At 37.1% G+C, this 26,706-nt stretch overlaps 1 protein-coding gene across 2 annotated transcripts in view; it reads left to right on the top strand.

The window, feature by feature from the left end:
• The window catches only part of col22a1 (collagen, type XXII, alpha 1), a 140,726-nt gene that overhangs the window by 63,348 nt on the left and 50,672 nt on the right, over positions 1-26,706 (top strand). For both annotated transcript variants that reach the window (XM_049474911.1, XM_049474910.1), the window contains 5 exons: positions 5,270-5,323; positions 6,442-6,495; positions 9,518-9,571; positions 10,930-10,983; positions 13,089-13,133. In XM_049474911.1, coding sequence (XP_049330868.1) covers positions 5,270-5,323; positions 6,442-6,495; positions 9,518-9,571; positions 10,930-10,983; positions 13,089-13,133 — 261 coding nt within the window. The remainder of the gene's footprint in view (positions 1-5,269; positions 5,324-6,441; positions 6,496-9,517; positions 9,572-10,929; positions 10,984-13,088; positions 13,134-26,706) is intronic.

Below are 26,706 nucleotides of genomic sequence, written 5' to 3'. Positions count from 1 at the left end.
GACTGGCTGATATGTACTGTAGCATGGGAATGCAGTGTGATGTATAGTGTCTGTGTGTGTTTATGTGTACCTGTTGTATTTATGTTTTTGTCTCCTGATAATGTTAAAATGTATATTCCAATGTGACAAAGCCAGTAAAGTTGGTCACAGATCAGGAAATTAAAAATAATTTGGTCTTTTATTGTATACTCATATATCATACAGAGTGATGTATTTTAAGCATTATTTATTTTATTGTTGATAATAATTATGGCTTACAGCCAATGAACACCCAAAAATCAGTATCTCAGGAAATTAGAATATTATATAAGACCAGTTGGTACTTTCAGCAGTGTGGGCAGTGAACCAAGTCCTGCTGGAAAATGAAATCCGCATCTCCATAAAAGTTGTCAGTAGCAGAGAGAAGCATGAAGTGCTGTAAGATTTTGTGGGAAAACAAAACTGCACTGACTTTAGACTTGATAATAAAACACAGTGGATCAACACCAGCAGATGATCAGCATGTCTCTCCAAACCATCACTGATCATCAGTACATTTTACATTTCATTTGTAAATCAAGGGAGCAGAGTCTGGAGGAAGAGTGAAGAGACACACAGTCCAAACTGCTCGAGGTCTAGTGTGAAGTTTCAACAGGTATTTTAATATTTTAAAATGTTCTGCAGTGCAAATTAATATTAAATGCATCCCAAAATTTATGGAATTGTTTAGTTAAGAAAAAAGTGTTAAACAAACCAGAATATGTTTCATATTTTAGATTCTTTAAAGTAGCACCTCTTGCTAAGCACAGCTAGAATGGCTTTCAGTTAACAGCTGTGCTGAACTCATCAAGAGTTAATTACTTGAATTTCTTGTCTCTTAATTTTAGTTTGAGAGCATCAGTTAAAGTAAAGTAGTGAAGAGGTAGAGTTACAGGTATACAGTGAATAGTGAATATTTGAATAATGTTCTAATCCAGATTATGAGAAGCAAGAACTACTTAGTCAATCCAGAAGAAGTGCAGTTGCATACAAAGAAACATCAAAAATGTTATGATGATGAAACTGGCACTCATCAGGACTGCCTCAGGAAAGGAAGAGCAGGAGTTTCCTCTGTGGTACAGGATAAGTTCATCAGAGTTATCAGCCTCAGAAACCACAAGTTAACTTGTCAGCACTAGTTTTATTATAGTGTGAGGTGTATAAGAACCAGTGTACGCAGCAATATCACCCCAGTATAGCATTTTATCCACAGTAAGCCTTAATATATCACAGCTAAAGATAAAGCACCTGCTTAACAGAGCAGGAATAGCCCTGTTTTTGTTCCTAATGGAGATTTATGCTGAGTGGAGGTGCGGTTTTATGTGCATGTCTATATATATTTATATATGTATATATGAGTGTGTTTGCAGTAGATTAGCCATGGTCATGCTTCAGCAGTCACTCGAATAGTTCAGGCCCAGAGGGGGAACAGTAAAGAGTGCAGTAAATCAGATCCACTCGCCTCAGGGTAAAAATGCCAAAGAGAATTAAAATAAAAAAGGCTTCATATTTCAGATGCCAGAATTATGGGTGTACCATAATTGAGAGCCCAACTGCTGCCCATGCCAAAGAGCTCACAAATACAACATCTGGGCTAACATCTGTCTGAGATTAATCAGAATTAGCCTGTACCGTTCACACTGACTGAGAACTGGCTTATATTTCTTAATATATATTTTTTTAAACAGTGTTTTAATAAATAGTGCTTCAGTTTAGAGAATATAGATAAAGAAGAAGGGGTTAATTCTAGAGTATATTAATTTTATTAATGATGTTTAAAAGACATTTCTTCAGTTGTAAATTACCATTTTTTTCTTTTAATTGTTTTCCCTCTACATTGTAAATAAATGATTCTAAGGCACACTATCAATTAAACATCTATTTTCTGGTGTAGTTTCATACATAAGGTGCATCAGATTATAAGGCGCATTACGCATTACTAGTAAGGTACAAGGGTGTCGCCATGTTTTACTTATAATTCAGCAAGTCTCACTGTTGGGTGGTGAAACGTGTACAGCTAAGCTAAGTTAAGTAAACAAAACTGTAAGTCACACGAGCACTAATCTACTTAATTTGGGTGAGTAAATCGCTTCCATTTATTTACAATAAGCTTAGATTACCAAATTTATACTAAGGCTGGATGCAGCAGCATTAATATTAGTGGCTAACTGCTAGCTACACTGAGGAACTCTTAGTGTTCTGGTAAGCAGGGCGATATTAGCTAATGGTTCGTCCCATGTAGCTTGTTTAAACATGGTAAACATGCACACTACAGTCCAATATTAGCGGCTAGCTAATCGCAGCAAGCTACAGGCTGATAATACTTACCTCTAAATGGCGAAAGAGCTAGCACTTAGTGTGTACAGCAGCTAATGCTAATGCTGCTCCAGGAGTACTAGCCAGGGATTGGCAACAGGCTACAGTCCAATAATACTCAATATAATACTCCAATAATAGCTAATGCTAATATTGCTATAGCAGTGCTATCCGGGGTTAGCAGCAGGGTACAGGCCGATAATACTCACGTCTGAATGGCAATAGAGCTAGCGCTAAGCACAGTTAGCATTTAATGCTAATACTGCTCCAGCAGTGCTAGCTGGGGTTAGCAGCAGGCCACAGGCTGATAATACTCACCTCTGACTGGTGAAAGAGCTAGCTAGCACTTAGCGTGGTTAGCGGCTAATGCTAATACTGCTCCAGCCTTAGTGCTGGAGAAACTTTACTGAAACTCCTGTATAACTCTGTACTTCAGCAGAGAAGCTTTACTGCTCCTTAATACCTGACTGATAAAATTTATACATAAGAAGCACCGGATTATAAGGAGCACTGACTATTTTGGGGGAAAATTAAAGGGTTTTAAGTGCATCTGTAGTACGAAAAATATGGTACTAAAAAGTACGGAACACATAAGGAATCATGTAGAAACTTAAAAGTGTTAAACAAACCTAAATACTCTGTGAAGAAGCTTTTAGTTGCTCTTATCTGGGGAGCTAATAATGTATGTTTTTCATTTTTAGTCAAGTTTTAGTTTGATTTTTGACAGAATTAGGTTGTTGGATGCCTTTTTTCCTTGTATGTGTGTGTATATGTGTGTGTGTATTTATGTCATGTATCTCCAGTGTGTGTTGCGTCCGTTCTGGTCTGAATAAAAACAGCAGGCTAATTATCGATTATTAATCTGAGGGGTTTGCTGGTTAAACTGCATGAAGCCACAAACGCATGCGTGTTTGAGGAGCTTGTCTGTGTTTTTTTTTTCTCTGTGTATTAAAGAAATACTTCACTATAAAATGCTAATATGGCTAGTGCTAGTCTACTGGGTAACTTCATTAGCATTAGCATAGTTGGTCTACAGTGAATAACCCTACCTGAGTCATGTTCTTATCCATATTATTGCAAGAAATACTCAACTAAATAAAAAAGAAAAGTATGATGAAACTGGCACTCATCAGGACTGCCCAAGGAAAGGAAGAGCAAGACTCTAAAAACACAAACAAATGCACGTTTAAGAAGCTTTTCTGTTTTTTTCTCTATGTATTAAATACATATTTCACTATAAGATGCTAATGTGGCTAATAAATAATAAAAGCTAATAGTGCCTACTGGGTTCTAGAACATACCATTATTACATACCAGTCCATTATTAGCATTGTGGTGTGAAGTATTTCTTGCATTCTCTCTGTTTGTCTGTGTTTGCTTATGTTTATTATTTGTTTTGTGGATTTCCGACCGTTTTTTACACTTTTAAAGTGAAGGATGTTTGTTAAATCTACTTTTTCAAATGAAGAAAATGTGTTTATTTTTTCTTGTTTAATTTTTCCACTAAAATACACCTTAAGAATAAACAATATGTTACTAAACTTCTTTTATATCAGAAAAAAGCTTCTTTATTTTATTTAATATTGCTTAGCAATTCAAAAATTGCAATTTTATATATATATATATATATATATATATATCAAAAATGTAATATATATATATATATATATATATATATATATATATATATATATATATATATATATATATATATGTATTACATTTTTGACAAAAGGGGATAATTTCTCTCTATAATCTCATATAATTTAATAGAAGTTTTTTTAGGTTGTTCTGGAGTATTTGTTTAATATGCACAAACCAGATTTTTAACTCAACAATAAACAGAATAAAAATAAAATAACATTTCTGTTCCCTTAAATGAGCTGCTTATGTATCTTCACAGCATGAACATGCAGGCAAACGTGCCAAAGTCAGAGCTCATCCGGCTCTTAAAGGGAACTGACACACTGATTGGTTTATTTCACGTATTCACCAATGTAATACTTCAATGAGAATCAGATCGTCCACATACTCAGAAATGTTTTTTCTATAAGATTTTGGCCTTTTTTCAACATGCAAACTACATCCCAGCTAACAGAGAACATAATACAAATCTTAACAATATAACGAATAGGGCTTGTTACATATAGTATTTATAAATAAATTATTCATAATATTTTCTGTATTTTTTTTCTTTAAATTGAACCTTTATATATATATATATATATATCTATGTGTTCTTACATTTTAATGTAAAGCCAATGTTAGTCCCACTTATAACCACTAATAACTGTGTAGTTACACATTAACAAACATGTAATAACAGTGTAACTACTGGAAAGCTACAGTTATAAAGGTTATGCAATTGTGCAGCTTTTATCTGGTATGTAAATGAGGCTGTGATTGTTTTTCATCATGTTAAGTTGGACATAATATTTTACTCTGTCTAACTGACCTTTATACACACGTTTAATTATATAACTAATTGTATAACTGTAATTAGTCTGTAGTTATACTGTTATTTCATAGCTACACAGTTATTATGTACTTATGCACTTATTATAAAGTGGGAAGAGGGTTTTGTTTTTAAAAAGAAAATGGAAAAAAAAACATGTAGATACTTTATTTATCTATTGAAAGTGAAGTGAAAAACTTAAAAGAGCTTTTACAGTAGAAATACAGTAAAATCAGATCTCTAAAATAACAGATTAAAATATATGAATTTTAGGATGGTGTTTTAAATTATATATGTTTATAAATCCATTTTTTTTCCAATTTAATTATTAAGAATTTTTTTGGAATGCAGTATCTGAAATAACTAACCTGAACAATCCCACAGCATGCTGTTCCAGAAGCGTTCCAACACCTTTCCCACTGGTTTCCCTCATACAGTCTCATGTTTTTCAGCAGAGTTAATGTTCTTCTTCATTCACAGGGGGACACCGGTGAGCGGGGTGAATCTGGGTCACCTGGTGACAAAGGAGCACGAGTAAGAATCACCTGTGAACATTTTTCTTACCTTTTCTTACCTTTTATTACTTATGCCAGGTTCACACTGTACTTCATGTCCTTCAGTTGTTGAGACTTTCACACTATATGACTGATTGGTGACATTGGGTCACAAATTACACAATTTTTTTCACTCTGTGACATCACAGACTCACCACACACCTGAACTAAACACACGAGAACTAGAGATACCAAACCAGAGAATCTCTATAGAGGAGAATACGCACTTAAAGTGAGTACAACAAGAACGAGTTCATATGAAGCAACTGAGCAAAATTAGAAATTATAAATCAGATGATCAGTTTTATACTGAAATATGTACTTAGGTCCTCAAAACAGAACTATATCAAATGTTTCAGTACCGCAGACATCATTTTTTATAATTTTAAACTCCAGTTATAAACCTTTTAAACATGCTCTTCCTGTATTTTCAGGTTCAGTTTGCAACCAATCAGCTCACAGTAGCAGTAAGTGATTTACAGTGTAAAACTGTAAAAATGCTGTTTTCTGTAGATAAACTATCGGAATACAAAAGCACTTTCTTTGCTTTTTTAGTAAAATACATTATTCTACTTTCTAAAGTTAAATAATTACTAAGAACAAGTAGTTCATTATCATTTTTAATTTAAAGTTTTAGCTTTTATCTCCATTTACCTCATTTATAGGGGATTCCCTTGCAGGCTCCCTCTAGAGTTTAACAGTCATTTACTGATATATAACGGGGGGAACAGGAAGTGGTCAGACTCTCCACTTACATAAACGGCTCTGGTAATGCAAGGGGTGCATTTAGAACCTGTGGTTCTCTCTATCTTTATCTGTAATTCCGTTGGCTGTATGTATCCACTGCTCATGACTCCCAGTCGCTGACTGGGTCAGATATCTATCAGTCAGCGATGGCCTCCGAGTAGAGTTTTTGTCTGCGATCAATGAAAAAAATGTTGAGAACTGAAAAACTGGGCTGAGGTTGTGTAGTGTGAACCTGGCATAAGGCCACTGAAAGAGGGAGGATTTCATAATTAGAATTAAATCAAAACTAATTTAATTCTGTTCAATAGCTTCAAACTTGTTAGATAATGTTGTTGATTTGTATCTCTGTAGGGGGCTGATGGATTACCAGGTCTTGCAGGGAAACAAGGAGACAAAGGCGAACAAGTGAGTGAACTCATATTTACACTTAAAATTAATTTATTTATGCACATATAAATAAACACAAACAATAAAAATAATTGTGTAATATTTTGTTATATCTTTTAAATGGAGAAAACTGAAGGTATGAGAGTTAGATACAGTGTAAAGTAGTCTGTATTCACACTGTTATTACATAGCTACACAGTTGTTATATACACTTATTATAAAGTGAGAACAGGATTTTGTTTAAAAAGAAAAGGAAAAAAAAAGATAATATGTTTTTGTGTGACAGTGACAGCACATACTTATTTTTTATATTTTAGTGTGAATTTTTAATCGTTTTTTTCATGCTTTTTTTCTAATTTCATTCATTAATTTGTGTTTTGAAGTGAAAAACTTGAAAAAGCTTTTACAATAGAATTACAGTAAAACGAGTCTCTAAAATGATGTATTATAATAAATAAACTTTAGGATGGTGTTTTAAATTAATTATATATGTGTATAAATCCATTTTTTAATGGATTTTTTTTAAACAAGGAGACAAAGGTGAACAAGTGAGTGAACTCATGTATACACTTGAGTATACAATAAAAATATGCACTCCTCACATTTGTGTTATATTGTATTATATATTTTAAATGGAGAACACTAAAGATATGAGAGTTTGATACAGTGTAAAGTAGTCTGTGTAGTCTTCCGCTTGAGGATGCCCCACAGGTGCTCAAATAGAAACATCACCTTTACCTTTAGCTTCTTCTGCAAGACAATTGTTATCTTGCAGGTGCTTTTAGGTTTATTATCTTGTGTGATACATGCAGGTTCTTGGAGGTAGAGGATCGTGTTCTGCTTTAGAAGTTATACGTCATAAAGTCTATACTGTACTGTACTGTACATTGTATCTTCATTCATTTCTTCAGTTTTGTCCAATAAAAATGTATAATATATAATATTTACTCAAGTGTGAGAGGTGTACTCACTTTTGGCAGTTGCTGCACGAGTCCTGATTATTCTGTATTTGTGTTATTTTCTGTTACAGGGTGAACAAGCACTTTCTGTTCTGAAAATTAAGCATTCTAGAACCCCTTTAAAAACAAGCATTCTAGAACCCCTTTAAAAACAAGCATTCTAGAATTCCATAAAAAATAGGTGTTCTAGAAACACTTTAACATACAAGCATTATTACACAGCAAAAACAGGAGAGTTGAAATTTCAGAGTTAAACAGCTGAGAGTTGATTTTAACTCTCAAAGTGTAATTTTAACTCTTTCAGTGTTGAATGGTGTTCAGTGTTGGAGTTATTTGACAGAGTTGAATATTTCAGTGTTAATCCCACTTAACCCAATAAATACTGCCCAACTCCACAGAGATTTAATTAAACTCCGCCCAGTTAAACACGTTATTTGCATAACGGGTGTGTCCCCCAGATCCTAACTTACCATCAGTGTGAAATCTTGCCCACCAGGGCTCCCTTCCATTGGGTATTGTGTTATATTATGTTTTAATGGTTGTTTGTCTAGCCAATATATTGTAGGCTGTAAGAGCAAGTTACCATCCTTTGTGCAGTAAATTGTGATAAAGTGTTGGTTATGCACTAAGAAATACAATGGAAAATTACACGCTAACCTGTCCTGAATAATAATTAAATAATAAAAAGTCATATCAATTAACTAATCTTCTTCTCATTTATATATTTTTTTAAACACTTTTCAGTGTTACAGTGTAACAATTTAGGAAGTTAAAGAAATACAAATGTGAGTTATATAGAGGAACTCTGGCAAGCTGTTAAATGTTTAACTATTTTGAAGGTGTTGATTTAATTCCCTGAAAAAGAGTTAAAATCTCTGTGGGAGTTAATTTAACACTTGCCTCCAAACGGTGTAAAATTAACACTTTAGGTGTTGCTATAACACTAATAAACAACACTAGCATGAGTAAATAATACACTGCACAGTGTCATATTAACACTAAACATTTAACACTGCTATCAGTGTAATTTTTACTCTCTGTAGAGTGGGACCATATATGCTCCAAAGGAGTTTTAAAGTTAACTCTTTAGGTGTTGATCCAGCACTGCTCATTTTACTGTGTAGAATATAAATTAATTTGAAAAACAAGCATTCAAGAGTTCCTTTAAAAAAACAAACATTCTAGAACTTCATTTGAAAAAAAAAAACAAGCAGAAGTGCTAAAAAAATCAAGCATTTTAGAACCCCTTAAAAAACAAGCATTCTAGAAATGCTTAAAAAAACAGGTATTCTAGAATCCCTTTTAAATACACACATTCTAGAAATCCATTTGAGAAAAAAAATAACATTTAAGAAGTGTCTTTTGGCAGTTGCTGCATGAGTCCTGATTATTCTGTATTTGTGTTATTTCCTGTAATAGAGTGAACAGGGGCTTTCTGTTCTGAAAATTAAGCATTCTAGAACCCCTTTAAAAACAAGCATTCTAGAATTCCATAAAAAAACAGGTGTTCTAGAAACCCTTTAACATAAAGGCATTATTAGACTATAATTTAATTTGAAAAACAAGCATTCTAAAGTTCCTTTTAAAAAAACAAACTTTCTAAAACTACAAAAAACAAGCATTCTAGAACTCCATTTGAAAAAAAAAACAAGCAGAAGTGCTAAAAAATCAAGCATTCTAGAACCCATTAAAAACCAAGCATTCTAGAAACACTTAAAAAACGAGCATTCTAGAAATGCTTAAAAAAACAGGTATTCTAGAAACCCTTTCAAATACACACGTTCTAGAGATCCATTTAAGAAAAAAAAACATTCGAGAAGTGAAAAAAATATCAAGCTTTCTAGAACCCCTTGAAAACAAGCATTCTAGAAATGCAAAAAAAAAAATAAATAAATAAAAACACATTCTAGAAAACAACAGGTATTCTAGAAACCCATTAAAATTCATGCATTTTAATTTCTTCAGTGTTGTCCCATTAAATGTATAAGTATATATTTACACAAGTGTGAGAGGTGCACTCCCTTTTGGCAGTTGCTGCATGAGTCCTAATTATTCTGTATTTGTGTTATTTTCTGTTACAGGGTGAACAGGGGCTTTCTGGAGCTGCTGGAGCTCCTGGTTCAGCGGGACCACAGGTAAGAAAATTGTTCTAGAATCATTGCTGACACTATGAAGTTGTTTTAAAAGCACAGTTAACAGTGAAAGTTCTCTATATTCCCAGTTGACAAACCAAAGGTCACTACAAAAGAAACAAAATCCAGTCAGCAATACAAATCTGTTATATTATACAATACAATCTATCTACAGTCTCTGTCAGATTTGTTTAGTATTACTCTCAAGAATGCAAAAAATATTCTGATAATATAACTGATACCAGTACAAAAAACTATTTTAGAATCTAGAATCCCTTTTAAAAACATTCTAGAATTCCATTACAAAACAAGCATTCTAGAATTCCATTTAAAAACAAACAATCTAGACCTGCTAAAAAACAAACCTTCTAGAATCCCTTTAAAACACATGTGTTCTACAATTCAATTTAAAAAACAAGCATTCTAGAACCCCTTTAAAACACAAGCATTCTAGAATTTCATTTGAAAAAATGTGTTCTACAATTCTATTTAAAAAAACAGCATTTAAAACCTTTAAAACACAAACATTCTAGAACTGCAAATCAAGCTCCTAGAACCCCTTATAATCAAGCATTATAGAAGTGACCAAAACAAAGGTCCTTAAAAAAACAAGCATCATAGCTTAGAAAACAGGTATTCTAGAAAGTATTAAAACAAAACATTCTAGAACTTTTATTTGAAACAAACAAGCATTCTAGAAGTGCTAAAAATCAAACCTTCAGAACCCCTTTAAAAAATAATTTTAGAAATGCAAAAAAAACAAGCATTCTAGAAATCCATAAAAAAAATCAAATATTCTAGAAACTATTTAAACTACAAGCATTCTAGAAATACATTTGGGAAATAAAAAGATTTTAGAAGTGCTAAAAAAACAAGCTTTCTAAAGTTCCCTAAAAACAAATATTCTAAAAATGCTTAAAATGCATTCTAGAATTCCATAAAAAAAAAAAAACGGGTATTCTAGAAAACCTTCAAAAACCCTTTGAAAAAATCCTTTGATAGATAGATAGATAGATAGATAGATAGATAGATAGTCAGAAAGAGACACAGATAGATAGATAGATAGATAGATAGATAGATAGATAGATAGATAGATAGATAGATAGATAGATAGATAGATAGATAGAGAGTCAGAAAGAGACACAGATAGATAGATAGATAGATAGATAGATAGATAGATAGATAGATAGATAGATAGATAGATAGATAGATAGAGGTAAGAGATATAAACAGTGAGAGTTAGTTATGAGATTTAATCCATGTTTCAGTATTAAAATAAAATCAATAAAACAATGTGCACTTTATATTCTTTATTATCTACAGCACTCTGAGTGTAATTGTTCTGTGGTTCTGTTTTGTAGGGATTACAGGGTGATCAGGGACTCCCCGGCGCTCCTGGTCCTAAAGGTGTTTCTGTAAGTAAACATGGTGTATTAATAATTATAATTATAATAACAGGTAGTTCCGACCTCACAATCTGATTGGTTGAGAAGTGTTCTAGCCGTGCTGATATGTGTGATAACATCACGGCCTTCTCACACTAAACCTGTATCACTCCGCCGACGCGTTGCCGAGTAACGGCGTATCCACACACAGGACACCCGCAGCAGCGTTAGCTTAGCACAGGCTAGCGCTCAGCCGCGGCACGCTCGCCCGCAGCGCTGACTCGTCTTTAGTGGAAAAAAGGGAAAGAAAATCGCTCGGTTAATGCCGTCTGACAGCCAGAACGCTAACTTAACCAGCCAGGATAGGCTAAGCTAAGTTAAGGCTGAGCTAAAGCAAGCTACGCTAATCTAACTACAGTCCAGCCGGCTAGCTAAAACCAACACCACCCAGCAAAAACAAGCAGAAATGCTCAAAAAATGCACAGCGTTCACCTGAAGACGACTCCACAGAGCAGGAGAGGAGAGTATTAGAGTTATTTCACGCTCCTAACGTTACCATCTTCACTTATTCACCATTTTGCTTTCAAGCTAACTTTCGTGGTGTTAGTCTGTATGAACCATACCATAGTTTTGTAGTTAAGTTTCAGTTCTGTTACAGTTGTTTTGGAACTACTTTTTGGCGGAAGGCACAGTCCATATTAAAGCATATTCAAACTGAATTTCTTAAAGTTCTTTGATTTATTTTCTTTATTTTATTTTGTAAAAAAAAACAACTGTTGTATAAAAGCAATAGAACACTCAAGGTTGTGTGTTGTCATGAATAACATCACGGCTACAACCAAATCACAGCCGTGATGTTATTCGTGATAACACACGACCTTGAGTGTTCTATTGCTTAATAATAACCTGTATAACTGCAGTCTCAGATCACTGTTTTCCTCTTTCTGCAGCAGATAATTCAGTTCATGAAGAGTCAATAACTGTCCTGAGAGATTAAATCAGGCAGGGGAAACATTAAACCACAGTTTTATAATCTGACTCTGATACATTGCTAATATGTAGTGGTGAAGTGTTTTAGAACATGTCTGAATGTGTTATTTTACTTTTTTAGCGTTGACTTACTTCCTAAAACTGAGGCTAGTCCAGTGTTAAGATGAGCTACAAGCTGCCCCATCATATGATCAGCACTGATTTTATACAAAATTTACAGATGATCTTAGACAGAATAAGTGCCAAAATGAAATGCAAAACCACTTTTACATCACGTTTCACTGCACTTGATCTCTTTATTAAAAAACAATACAAAAAAATTACATTGTTAAAACCAACCGGCACCAGTGAACCGCTGACAACCGACCGGCGATTGACGCTGGACCAAACCTAGCAAAGCCGTGGAAAAAGCACAACCGGGTCCGGGAAAAAAAAGAGTGTGAACCGAGCCTGTGTTAAAATCTACTCAACTCATCTAATCAAAATCATACAGTCCTCTGTAACTGTGCCAGTCTCTATTTATAGAATTTGAGTGTTTATTTTCTCTTATATTCTGTCACTAAAGATATTTTCTCTGGTTTAAAGTACAGCTAAATGCTCACTGATTATTAAGCCTCACCCACTACAAGTCCTGTAGTGGGTTCTGATTGGACAGTGACTACCGGCTGCTCCTTGACGAAATGCAATCCTGTACAGCGTCACAGCGCCACACAGTGGAAAACAATGCAATTGAGCTGATTGTATTTTGAGTGCAATTGTGACACGAACTCAGCGTTTGCTTTTAAAAATGTAAATTCTTGTGTATTGTGTATTGTTTTTCAATAAAGAGATCAAGTGCAGTGAAATGTAATGCAATAGTTGTTTTGCATTTCATTTCAGCACATATTCTGCAGGTTAGTGATGAAAAGCAATGCATTCTGTGGATGGCATTTACATTTATTGCATTCCACAATAGTGTTTGCTTTTCAATTGGGCACTAATTCCTCTCAATACTACAGACCAGCTGGATGTTGGTAACCAACGACTTATTCCCCCAAAGTGCCTCCAAATAAAATTGTTATTGGTAACAGTAAAAGCATTTAATATATACTGTATATAAAGTAATTGTGTGTGTGTGTGTGTGTGTGTGTATTGTGTGTTATCAGGGTGATCATGGCAAGAAGGGAGAGAAGGGAACATCAGGAGAGAGGGTAAGAGCTGATTCTCATCATTTAAATGCATTAATTTGATAGTAACTAATAGAAGCATGTTATTCAGAACAAGCAAAAGTGTGTGTGTGTCTGTGTGTGTGTGTGTGTGTGTGTCTGTGTGTGTGTGTGTGTGTGTGTATTCTCAGTAAGGGGGCTGATGGTTGTAACAGATGTCTCAGTGCTGATGAATTCTCCATGTTTCGGTATTTCCTGTGAGGTATACGTGGGGGCGAGCTGTGTTTGGGCTGATCTCTGGTCAGCTGAGTCTCTGCTCTCTTACTGTAGAGTTCAGTTTATCAGACAGAATACTGCAGTAATCTAAACACTGATTCTTCTTCCAGAGATTCATCAGTCTGAAATACAAAACCTACGTAGAAAAGTACAGAATCCCTATAAACTCTGGGTTTATAATCATATTCAACAGCACACAACTGTTCTAGAATCCCCATCAACCAATGCAACAGTGCTGTGTAATCCCACTTTACAATACAAAAGTGTTCTAGAATCCCCATCAACCAATGCAACAGTGCTGTGCAATCCCACTTAACAATGCAAAAGTGTTCTAGAATCCCCATCAACCAATGCAACAGTGCTGTGCAATCCCACTTAACAATGCAAAAGTGTTCTAGAATCCCCATCAACCAATGCAACAGTGCTGTGTAATCCCACTTTACAATACAAAAATGTTCTAGAATCCCCATCAACCAATGCAACAGTGCTGTGCAATCCCACTTTACAATACAGCAGTGTTCTAGAATCCCCATCAACCAATGAAACAGTGCTGTGCAATCCCACTTTACAATACAGCAGTGTTCTAGAATCCCCATTAACCAATGAAACAGTGCTGTGCAATCCCTCTTTACAATGTAAAGGTTTTCTAGATTCTCCATCAACCATGCAACAGTGCTGTGCAATCCCACTTTACAATGCAAAAGTGCTCTAGAATCCCCATTAACCATGCAACAGTGCTGTGCAATCCCACTTTACAATGTAAAGGTTTTCTAGATTCCCCATCATCCAATGCAACAGTGCTGTGCAATCCCACTTTACAATACTAAAGTGTCCTAGAATCCCCATCAACCAATGCAACAGTGCTGTGCAATCCAACTTTACAATGTAAAGGTTTTCTAGATTCCTCATCAACCAATGCAACAGTGCTGTGCAATCCCACTTTACAATGCAAAAGTGCTCTAGAATCCCCATTAACCATGCACCAGTGCTGTGCAATCCCACTTTACAATGTAAAGGTTTTCTAGATTCTCCATCAACCAATGCAACAGTGCTGTGCAATCCCACTTTACAATGTAAAGGTTTTCTAGATTCCCCATCAACCAATGCAACAGTGCTGTGCAATCCCACTTTACAATACAAAAGTGTTCTAGAATCCCCATCAACCAATGCAACAGTGCTCTGCAATCCCACTTAACAATGCAAAAGTGTTCTAGAATCCCCATCAACCAATGCAACAGTGCTGTGTAATCCCACTTTACAATACAAAAATGTTCTAGAATCCCCATCAACCAATGCAACAGTGCTGTGCAATCCCACTTTACAATACAGCAGTGTTCTAGAATCCCCATCAACCAATGAAACAGTGCTGTGCAATCCCACTTTACAATACAGCAGTGTTCTAGAATCCCCATTAACCAATGAAACAGTGCTGTGCAATCCCTCTTTACAATGTAAAGGTTTTCTAGATTCTCCATCAACCATGCAACAGTGCTGTGCAATCCCACTTTACAATGCAAAAGTGCTCTAGAATCCCCATTAACCATGCAACAGTGCTGTGCAATCCCACTTTACAATGTAAAGGTTTTCTAGATTCCCCATCATCCAATGCAACAGTGCTGTGCAATCCCACTTTACAATACTAAAGTGTCCTAGAATCCCCATCAACCAATGCAACAGTGCTGTGCAATCCAACTTTACAATGTAAAGGTTTTCTAGATTCCTCATCAACCAATGCAACAGTGCTGTGCAATCCCACTTTACAATGCAAAAGTGCTCTAGAATCCCCATTAACCATGCACCAGTGCTGTGCAATCCCACTTTACAATGTAAAGGTTTTCTAGATTCCCCATCAACCAATGCAACAGTGCTGTGCAATCCCACTTTACAATGTAAAGGTTTTCTAGATTCCCCATCATCCAATGCAACAGTGCTGTGCAATCCCACTTTACAATGCAAAAGTGCTCTAGAATCCCCATGAACCATGCAACAGTGCTGTGCAATCCCACTTTACAATGTAAAGGTTTTCTAGATTCCCCATCATCCAATGCAACAGTGCTGTGCAATCCCACTTTACAATACTAAAGTGTCCTAGAATCCCCATCAACCAATGCAACAGTGCTGTGCAATCCAACTTTACAATGTAAAGGTTTTCTAGATTCCCCATCAACCAATGCAACAGTGCTGTGCAATCCCACTTTACAATGCAAAAGTGCTCTAGAATCCCCATTAACCATGCACCAGTGCTGTGCAATCCCACTTTACAATGCAAAAGTGCTCTAGAATCCCCATTAACCATGCACCAGTGCTGTGTAATCCCACTTTACAATGTAAAGGTTTTCTAGATTCCCCATCAACCAATGCAACAGTGCTGTGCAATCCCACTTTACAATGTAAATGTTTTCTAGATTCCCCATCAACCAATGCAACAGTGCTGTGCAATCCCACTTTACAATGTAAAGGTTTTCTAGATTCCCCATCAACCAATGCAACAGTGCTGTGCAATCCCACTTTACAATGCAAAAGTGCTCTAGAATCCCCATTAACCATGCAACAGTGCTGTGCAATCCCACTTTACAATGTAAAGGTTTTCTAGATTCCCCATCATCCAATGCAACAGTGCTGTGCAATCCCACTTTACAATACTAAAGTGTTCTAGAATCCCCATCAACCAATGCAACAGTGCTGTGCAATCCCACTTTACATTGCAAAAGTGCTCTAGAATCCCCATTAACCATGCAACAGTGCTGTGCAATCCCACTTTACAATACAACAGTGTTCTAGAATCCCCATTAACCATGCAACAGTGCTGTGCAATCCCACTTTACATTGCAAAAGTGCTCTAGAATCCCCATCAACCAATGCAACAGTGCTGTGCAATCCCACTTTACAATACAACAGTGTTCTAGAATCCCCATTAACCATGCAACAGTGCTGTGCAATCCCACTTTACAATGTAAAGGTTTTCTAGATTCCCCATCAACCAATGCAACAGTGCTGTGCAATCCAACTTTACAATGCAAAAGTGCTCTAGAATCCCCATTAACCATGCAACAGTGCTGTGCAATCCCACTTTACAATGTAAAGGTTTTCTAGATTCCCCATCATCCAATGCAACAGTGCTGTGCAATCCCACTTTACAATACTAAAGTGTTCTAAAATCCCCATCAACCAATGCAACAGTGCTGTGCAATCCCACTTTACATTGCAAAAGTGCTCTAGAATCCCCATTAACCATGCAACAGCGCTGTGCAATCCCACTTTACAATACAACAGTGTTCTAGAATCCCCATTAACCATGCAACAGTGCTGTGCAATCCCACTTTACAATACAACAGTGTTCTAGAATCCCCATTAACGATGCAACAGTGCTGTGCAATCCCACTTTACAATGTAAAGGTTTTCTAGATTCCCCATCAACCAATGAAACAGTTGCTGTGCAATCCCACTTTACAATACTAAAGTGTTCTAGAAACTCATCAACCAATGCAACAGTGCTGTGCAATCCCACTTTACAATACAAAAGTGTTCTAGAATCCCCATCAACCAATGCAACAGTGCTGTGCAATACCACTTTACAATAAAAAAGTGTTCTAGAATCTAGAATCCAAGAGTGCAAAAGACTTTAGAAAACATCTGCAGTAGGCAGGGATTCTAAAACCATTTCACGTTGTTGACAGGGATTCTAAAATGCCTTTGTCTCATTGATAGAGATTTTACAATACATTTATATTGTTAATATTGATTCTAGAACATGTTTACTTTGACTGGTTGCCAGGGATTATACATGTTCATTTTGTTAATAGGGATTTTAGAACACATTTATATTGTTAGTATGGATTGTAGAACACCTTTTTCTCATTGACAGGGATTCTGCAACTTGTTAATATTGTTAATATTGCTTCTAGAACACTTGCATTGTTGAAAGTGATCATAGAACACCTTTGTTTCATTAATGAAGATTTTAGAACAACATCACATTGTTGAAAAGGATTCTAAAACCTTTAATATGTTAACAGTGATTCTAGAACACTTGCATTATTGAAAGGGATTCTAAAACACGTTTATATTGTTAGTAGTGATTACATAACATTTGCATTGTTGCCAGGGGTTCTAAAACACATTTCTATTAATAATAGGGATTCTAGAAAATGGGCCATTGTTGTCAGGGATTCTACAACACATTCATATTGTTAATATGGATTCTTGAACACCTATGTCTCATTGACAGAAATTCCAGAACACCAGCACAGTGTTGAAAGGGATTCTAAAACCGTTGTATTGTTGACAGTAATTCTAGAGCACTTGCATTGTTGGCAGGGATTTTAAAACACATTTAATCTGTTAATAGTGATTCTAGAACCCTGGTGCATTATTGAAAGGGATTCTAAAACATGTTTATTCTTTAAAAGTACATTCTTTAAAAAAAGGCTTCTAGAACACCAGTACATTCTTTAAAAAGGGCTTCTAGAACACCAGTACATTCTATAAAAAAGGCTTCTAGAACACCAGTACATTGTTTAAAAAAGGCTTCTAGAACACCAGTACATTGTTTAAAAAAGGCTTCTAGAACACCAGTACATTCTTTAAAAAAGACTTCTAGAACACCAGTACATTGTTTAAAAAAGGCTTCTAGAACACCAGTACATTCTTTAAAAAAGGCTTCTAGAACACCAGTACATTCTTTAAAAAAGGCTTCTAAAACACCAGTACATTGTTTAAAAAAGGCTTCTAGGACACCAGTACATTGTTTAAAAAAGGCTTCTAGAACACCAGTACATTGTTAAAAAATATTGAACACAGTTACTTTATTAAAAAATAATTCTAGAACACTTGTACATGGTTTAAAATGAATTCTAGAACACCAGTACGTTGTTTAAAAAAAGGCTTCTAGAACATCAGTACATTGTTAAAAAAAATTGAATGCAGGTACTTTATTAAAAAATAATTCTAGAACACCTGAACATTGTTTAAAATGAATTCTAGAACACGGTCCACTGTTTAAAAAGGAATCTAGAACACTGGTGCATTGTTAAAAGGGATTCTAGAACACCAGTACATTGTTTAAAAAAGGCTTCTAGAACACCAGTACATTCTTTAAAAAAGACTTCTAGAACACCAGTACATTGTTTAAAAAAGGCTTCTAGAACACCAGTACATTGTTTAAAAAAGGCTTCTAGAACACCAGTACCAGTACTTTATTAAAAAATAATTCTAGAACACCTGAACATTGTTTAAAATGAATTCTAGAACACGGTCCACTGTTTAAAAAGGAATCTAGAACACTGGTGCATTGTTAAAAGGGATTCTAGAACACCAGTCCATAGTTAAAAATGCTTCTAGAATACTGATACATTGTTAAAAAGAACTCTAAAACACCTGTACATTGTTTAAAAATGATTCTAGAACACCAGTACATTGTTAAAAGTTTATTCTAGAGCCTGGTACTTTGTTGTTTATCAGCAATATTCTGAAAGTGTTTTATGATCCCAGTCAGTAAGTTTATTATAAACAAAAGGAAGGTTTTAGAGTGTGATTACACAGTGCAGAATTGTTCTAGGACTGTATACATTAGTAGAAATTTTAAAACTAGTGCATTTTCAGTGATTTGTGTTGTTCAGAGCTGTGCGTGTTTTGGTGCAGAGCTGATGGTGATTAGAATGCTTGAATATAGTGATAATAGTGATCTGAGAGTGTGTGAATGGAGATGATTGGGTATTAAAGAACAGATCAGTGGTGCTTAACATTTCAGCGTGTCGAGAGCTCTTCCCCCTGAGGGACTCTTGTTGTTGGGACCTGAACGGCCTCGAGCGCTCGGGGTGTAATTTTATAACAGGGAAGGCCAGAGTGGAGCTCAGCCGTCAGTTATCTCAGGATTATAAACACAGCCGTTAGATAAGGTTAAGGGAAGTTCTGTAGATCTCTGTGATCCAATACTCTCTCAGTAGAACTGAATTCTAGCGGTGTTTAAGTCAGCTTTACACTGACCCTAACCTGACCCAGTATTAATGGTTTATTCATAACTGTTAATCAATACATTGATTAACAGAAATTGTTCTACAATCATTATTAATGATATGAAGCTGTTCTTGAACCATATTTAACAGTAAAATGTCTATATAATTCCATTTGACAAGACAAAGGTCATTAAAAAAAACAGAAACCAATCAGCAATATAAAATTGTTCTATAATACAATACAGATGATCTATCTATAATCTCTGTTGGTTTGGTTTAGTATTACTGTCGAAGAATGCAAAAATGTTCTAGAGTAACTGCTAACAGTAAAAAAAAAGAATTATAGAACCCCTTTAAAAGCACAAACAGTTCAGAAAAACCCTTTAAATAGACAAGCATTATAGAATCACTTAAAACAAACATTCTAGAATTGTCTAAAGACAAGCATTTCAGAATTCTTATAAAATAACAACATTCTGGAACTGCAAAAAAGCATTCTAGACCCCCCATATAAAAACATGATCCTTTAAAAACAAGCATTCTAAAACCCCATACAAAAACAAGTATTTTAGAACACCTTTAAAAACACAAACATTCTAGACAAATCCTTTAAATAGACAAGCGTTATATAATCATTTAAAAAAGTATTCTAGAACCCCATAAAAAACAATCATTTTAGAATCCAATTTAAAAAACACACACATTGTAGTAAAATCATTTAGATGTACAATCATTAGAGAATCACTTAAAAAACAAATATACCCTATAAACACAAGCATTCTGGAGCCCCATTAAGAACAAGCATTCTAGAACGTAATAAAAAAAATAAACAAGCATTCTAGAACTCTAAAAAAAGCCTTTATATAGACAAGTGTTATAGAATCACTTTAAAAACAACTTTTCTTAAATCCCAAAAAAGAAAATCCAGCATTTTAAAACCCCATTAAAAATTCTTTAAAAAGTGTTATATAATTACTTAAAAAACAAGTATTCTAAAAACCCTTCAATAACAAGCATTTTAGAAACCCTTAAAAAAACAATCATTATGGCATATAGCATTCTAGAAAAACAAGAATTCTAGAATTTCATTCAAAAGTATTATAGAATCTCAAAAAAATCTACAGTCTCTTACAAAAACACCAAGCATTCTAGAATTTCATGTAACAAAAAATATTCTAGAATTGCAACAATTCTAGAGACCTAAAACAAAACAAAAACAAAACAAGCATTCTAGAATACCATTTAAATGAACAAGTAATCTAGAAACTCTTTAAAATACAATTATTGTAGAAAATGCTTTAAAAACAAATCTAGGCTGCCCTAAAAACTAGCATTATAGGTTCCCCTGCACCAAAAAAAAAACTTTAGGAAAAGGAAACAAATACTCTAGGAAAAGTCTTTCAAAAATTGAGCATTCTAGATAATCATGTAGTAAGAAAACACACATTGTAGAATCCCGGTCAACACAATACTAGTGATCCTGAAAACTTGTCACCAATGCGAAGGTTTACTGGAATCCCTGTATGAGACCGGTAGATTTAATCAGTGTTATTTCTGGTGAATTCTACACTCTGACCCTCGGCCGGGCTGGGGTTTCCTCTGGCCGCAGCAGGAGCAGCAGATGGAGGGTGGTGGTGGTGTTGTAAGAGCTGGGGGAGAGGGTGGTGTTACAGTCATCACACTGCTCTACCTGTCTGTTCAGGAAGGTGGAGAGGATCTGGAGAAGCTGTTAGTCTGGAGAACTGATGAGTTTAACACACTGATGCAGAGAGAGAGCCTGTGTACCTCAGCCAGATCTTACAGCACTGTCAGGGTTCAGCACTGCAGGAGTTCTGAGGGGTACTGAAGGCTACTCAGACGAGCATACCAAAGACCAAAGTGTCGAAAGCTATGGGCTAAAGCAGGGGTTCCCTAACTTGGTCCTGGAGGACGTCCTGTCCTGCACATTTTAGTGGGTTCTTGCTGTAATAACCTCAAACAACTGCCAACCCCTCAGCACACTGCAAAAAAATCCATTGGCAAAAACTAGACCAAATAAATGTAAATTGAGACGTAAATGCCTAAATTAAGCAAACAAATCTGCCAATACGGTAAGCAAATTTTTCCTAGTAAGTTTTTTTTCAAATAAGCAATCACAAAGTCCCAAAATGAGTAAAGTAAAACTCAAATCAAGCAAAAATTCATTTTTTTGTGGCTTAAATTTGAACACAAGAATCAAAATAACTTAACTGGTGACTTTTAGTGCTTATTTTGAGTTCAAATTACTTACAATAAGGTGTAAATTCTAAGTAAGAATGAAAAAGATCATTATACCTAAAAACAATCTTACACTTACAATGCTTAGTATGACAAAAATTCTTGTAAGAGAAAAGAATAAGACTTATTGCCTTGAAATTCGATCATTTCACTTGCTAAGATTTTTTTTTTTTTGCAGTGTGGTATCTTAAATTACTTCATTATTAAAGCAGCTTTCATGCAAAAGTCCATCTTAACAAACATGGTGGACATACTACACTGCAAAAAACTAAATCTTATGAAGTAAAATTATTAACTTTCAAGGCAATAAATCGTATTTTTTCTCTGATAAGAGTTTTTGTCTTACTAAGCATTGTGTGAGCGTAAGAGTATTTTGCTTATTTTAGGAATAATGATCTTAATCAGACTCATTTAGAATTTTCACCTCATTTTGAGTAGTTTAAACTTAAAATAAGCACAGAATGTCACCAGTCAAGTAACACTGTTTCTTGTGTCCAAATATAAGCCAAAAAACAGTGATATTTGCTTGATTTAGATGGTACTTCATTCATACTTCAGGCATTTTTCTTTGCTTAACATAAGCACAAACATCTCAATTTACATATATTTTGTCTAGTTTTTGCCAATTATTTTTTTTGCAGTGTATATTCAATATATGCAAAAGTTTTTGGACACCACTTCTAATAACTGCCTTCAGCTACTGTGAATTGCAGGTATTGTTGACACTGATGTGCAAACACACACATACATGGCTTGTATAGACTCTGTATAGAGACAGAAGTACTGCCAATAGAATAGAACTCTCCAGAGCAGTGTAACAAACAATAACCTATTGATACTACACTGCCTACACTGCAATAGTCTTAATCTTAGCAAGTAAAATTATCTAATTTCAGGGCAATAAATCCTTTTTTTTCGGTGATAAGAGTTTTTTGTCTAACTAAGCATTGTGTAGGTGTCATGGTGAGCACAGAATGCAGACACGTGCAGATACTGATAAAAACGTGTTTATTATAAAATAAACAGATGTAAGACGTAGTCAATACAGAAAAATGGGTAATCACCAATAACCAGAGCAATTAAGACAAAACCATACCATAAACGAGAGACAGTCCAGAGTTCATACACGAGATATCCAATGTCAGAGGTAATCCAAGAGGCAGTAGTGAAAACACAGTCCAGGTAACACACAAGCAATCCAATATCAGAGGCAAAGGCAATAATCGGCGTCGAGAAAACAAAGGCAAGGTCATACACAAGATAAACTGAGACAAGAGATATAGAACGCTTTGTAATGAGGAGAACCTACAATACGCGGCGTGGGTGTTTGTGTGGAGTGCTCTTTTATAGTGCCAGTAATCAGTATTCGGGGCTTCCTGGAGGAAGCAGGTGAGGTGTCACGTGATCAGGTGAGTGCGTGATGTCAGCGGGTGGTGCATTCTGGGTAATGTAGTTGTTGACCTGAGAACCTCCGTTAGAGCCGGGTGTGGAAGGGACAGAGGAGCTAACAGCACCAGACGTGACAGCACCTCCCCCCAAGGGAGTCGGAACGGAGCCAGAACGGGGACGACCACGACGACGTCCACCCGACGGGCAGGGAGTACCGGCGGGAGGACCAAGCGTAGCCTCAGAGGTGCCGGGCAGGCGGGGGTTGCGAGGCTGGGGACCCCGACACACCGGAGCCGAAGAAGAGAGTGAGCGCTTGGGACGCCCACGGGGTCTAGGAGCAGGTTTTCCAGGGTGACAGGCATGAAATTCGGCCAGTAGAGCAGGATCCAGCACATCACCGGCAGCAACCCAGCAACGCTCCTCAGGGCCGTAACCCTCCCAGTCAATGAGGTACTGGAGCACACCGCCACGCCTGCGTGAATCCAGCACCTCTCGAACCGCATAGGTAGACGAATCCTCCCCCTCTACTGCCGCGGGTGGTACGTCATTAGGAACACCCTCGGCAAGCGGACCTGGGACAAGAGGCTTGAGCAGAGAGACATGAAACGAATTATGCACTCTGTACTGAGCAGGTAACTCAATCTTATAAGTCACCTCTTGAACCTGAGACAAAAACTTAAATGGGCCAATATACTTAGGCAGCAGTTTCCTACAGGCCCCCTCAAACCTCAAGTCCCGGGTCGACAACCACACCCTGTCTCCGGGTTGGTATTGGGGGTGGTACCACGGTGTCTGTCGGACTGCTCCTTATACTTGCGTGAAACCTCCGAAATTTGTTGATGCATCTCCTCCCACACCTGCTCACTCCGCTTCATCCAGTCGTCGACAGCAGGTATCTCAGTGGACGATGCTGTCCACGGAGCCAACGGAGGCTGGTAACCCAGAATGCACTGAAAGGGAGTGAGACTAGATGTAGAGTTAATGAGCGAGATTTGGGCTATCTCAGCCCAAATAAGATACTGTGACCAATCATTAGGGTGTTTAAAGCAGTACAATCTCAGAAATTTACCTAATTCTTGATTGACCCTTTCACATTGCCCATTGCTGGTGGGATGAAACCCAGAAGTAAGACTAACGTGTACACCTAAGTGTTCAAAGAACGATTTCCAAACTCGAGAAGTAAATTGTGGACCTCTATCTGATAGAATATCTTCAGGAACGCCAAAATGTCGAAAATGTGTGTGTAGATAGCTTGAGCTGTCTGAAGAGCATTAGGTAGTGCAGGAAAAGGGATAAATTTAACCCCCCTAGAGAATCTGTCTACGACTGTGAGGATGGTAGTGTAACCTTCTGATTCGGGTAAATCTGTAACAAAATCTACAGCAATGTGTGACCATGGTCATTCAGGAACAGGCAGAGGACATAGTTTACCGGCTGGAAGGGCTTTGGGTGTTTTGCATTGAGCGCAGACTGAACATGAAACTACGAAAGCTTGTATGTCAGCTCGCATGGTTTCCCACCAATAACGAGCTGAGATTAGTTGTAGTGTACGTGTAATGCGGGGATGACCAGAAGTAAGGGCAGCATGTGCCCAACCAATTAGTTGATCGCGAAATTGTTCAGGTACAAAAATCTTGTGAGGAGGACAGCCCTCCGGAGGTGGTGTGTTAACCTGGCTCTGATGAATAAGATCATCAAGCTCCCACCTAATGGCAGCCACTCTAACTGTGGGTGGCAGAATGTATTCGGGTTCTGAAGCGTGGCATGTGTCGTCTGGGGAACTAAAAACGCGAGATAAAGCATCAGCCTTAGTATTACGGTTACCAGGTCGAAACGAGATAGAGAAATTAAAACGTGAGAAGAATAATGACCAACGAGCTTGACGGGGGTTTAGGCGTTTAGCTGTACGGAGATATTCCAAGTTTTTATGGTCTGTTAGTACGGTGAATGGATGTGTAGCACCTTCCAGCCAGTGACGCCACTCCTCTAGAGCAAGTTTAACAGCCAACAGCTCTCTATCCCCTATCCCATAGTTACGCTCAGCTGGTGACATTTTACGTGAGAAGAAGGCTATGGGATGGAGTTTAGGCGGTGAACCGCTGCGTTGGGAGAGAACTGCTCCCACGCCAGTATCTGAAGCGTCAACCTCGACTACAAATGGTAGTTCAGGTTTGGGATGCATGAGGGTGGGGGCAGAAACGAAAGCAGTTTTTAGTTGGTGGAACGCTAAGTCAGCTTTAGGGGACCATTTAAGGACCTTTGTGGCGTTCTTAGTGAGTGCAGTGAGCGGAGCAGCTATACTGCTGAAATTACGTATAAAACGTCTATAAAAATTCGCAAATCCTAAGAAACGTTGTAGGTCTTTGATGGATTGGGGAACGGGCCAGCTAGTAACGGCTTCTACCTTAGAGTCATCCATGAGAACTCTCTGGGAGCTGATGACATAGCCGAGAAATGCGACTCTCTGAAGATGGAACTCGCACTTCTCGGCTTTAGCATAGAGATCGTTCTCCAGAAGTCGTTGGAGAACCGAGCGAACGTGTTGCACGTGGGATTCAAGGTAGGGTGAATAGATCAAGATGTCGTCTATAAAAAGGGTGACGAATTTGCCAATCATGTCACGGAAAATGTCGTTCATAAACGACTGAAACACTGCGGGGGCGTTAGCGAGACCATAACTCATAACCAAATATTCATAGTGGCCATAAGTGGTAGTAAATGCAGTCTTCCACTCATCCCCCTCCCTAATGCGGATCAGGTTGTACGCACTACAAAGATCAAGCTTGGTAAAATATGTGGCGTTACGCAGTTGTCCCAGAGCTGGAGCTTTCACAGGTCGGGTCAGGAGACCACACTCAGCCTTGAAATGACCGGCCTCCCCACAATAAAGACACAAACGAAGCTGGATCCGGCGCTGTCGCTCCTCTGGAGTCTGGAGTTTTCTGGATGTCCATGGGCTCTGGGGCAGACAGTGCAGCTTTCTCCGGTGTGGGGGTGCGGGACAGAGTCACAGGAGTGTGCTGAGTGCGAGAGCTGGTCTTGGGGCGGCGCGAGAGAAGTTGATCCAAACGGATCGATAGTGAGATGAGCTGATCCAAAGTTAGCGAATCATCTCTGCAGGCTAACTCCCTCTGTATGTCTGGGTTGAGTCCGCATCTGAATACGTTAATCAAAGCTGTGTTATTCCACCCACTACCAGCTGCAAGAGTGCGGAACCCCAAAGCGTAGGAAGCCACCGGCTTCTGACCTTGCTTAAGAGACAGCAAAAGTTCTCCATTACACTGTCCATAACGAGAATGATCAAAAACTGAGCGAAAAATAGCCAAAAAATCAGTATAACTAGCCCCAGAAACTTCCTCCCAAATAGCTGTTGCACACTCAAGTGCCTTACCAGAAAGCCGGGAGATAATAAAACCGATCTTAGCATTATCGGTTGTAGGCGGTGAATTACTGAAAAACACGGAGCATTGCAAAAGAAAACCGCTGCATTTTTCCGGATCCCCATCAAAAATCTCCGGTTTAGACACGGAAAAACCAGGCACAGAGGATTTAGCGTTGGGCATACTGGGGGCAGCTAACGGGCTAGGGCTAGATCTGATCTTGTATGGCCGCGTATTCTGTCATGGTGAGCACAGAATGCAGACACGTGCAGATACTGATAAAAACGTGTTTATTATAAAATAAACAGATGTAAGATGTAGTCAATACAGAAAAATGGGTAATCACCAATAACCAGAGCAATG

This window comes from Astyanax mexicanus, chromosome 2, assembly GCF_023375975.1.
Source record: "Astyanax mexicanus isolate ESR-SI-001 chromosome 2, AstMex3_surface, whole genome shotgun sequence".
Taxonomy (NCBI): Eukaryota; Metazoa; Chordata; class Actinopteri; order Characiformes; family Acestrorhamphidae; genus Astyanax; species Astyanax mexicanus.
The sequence above is the reverse complement of the archived record's forward strand: the minus strand, read 5'-3'. Positions and strand labels throughout refer to the sequence as shown.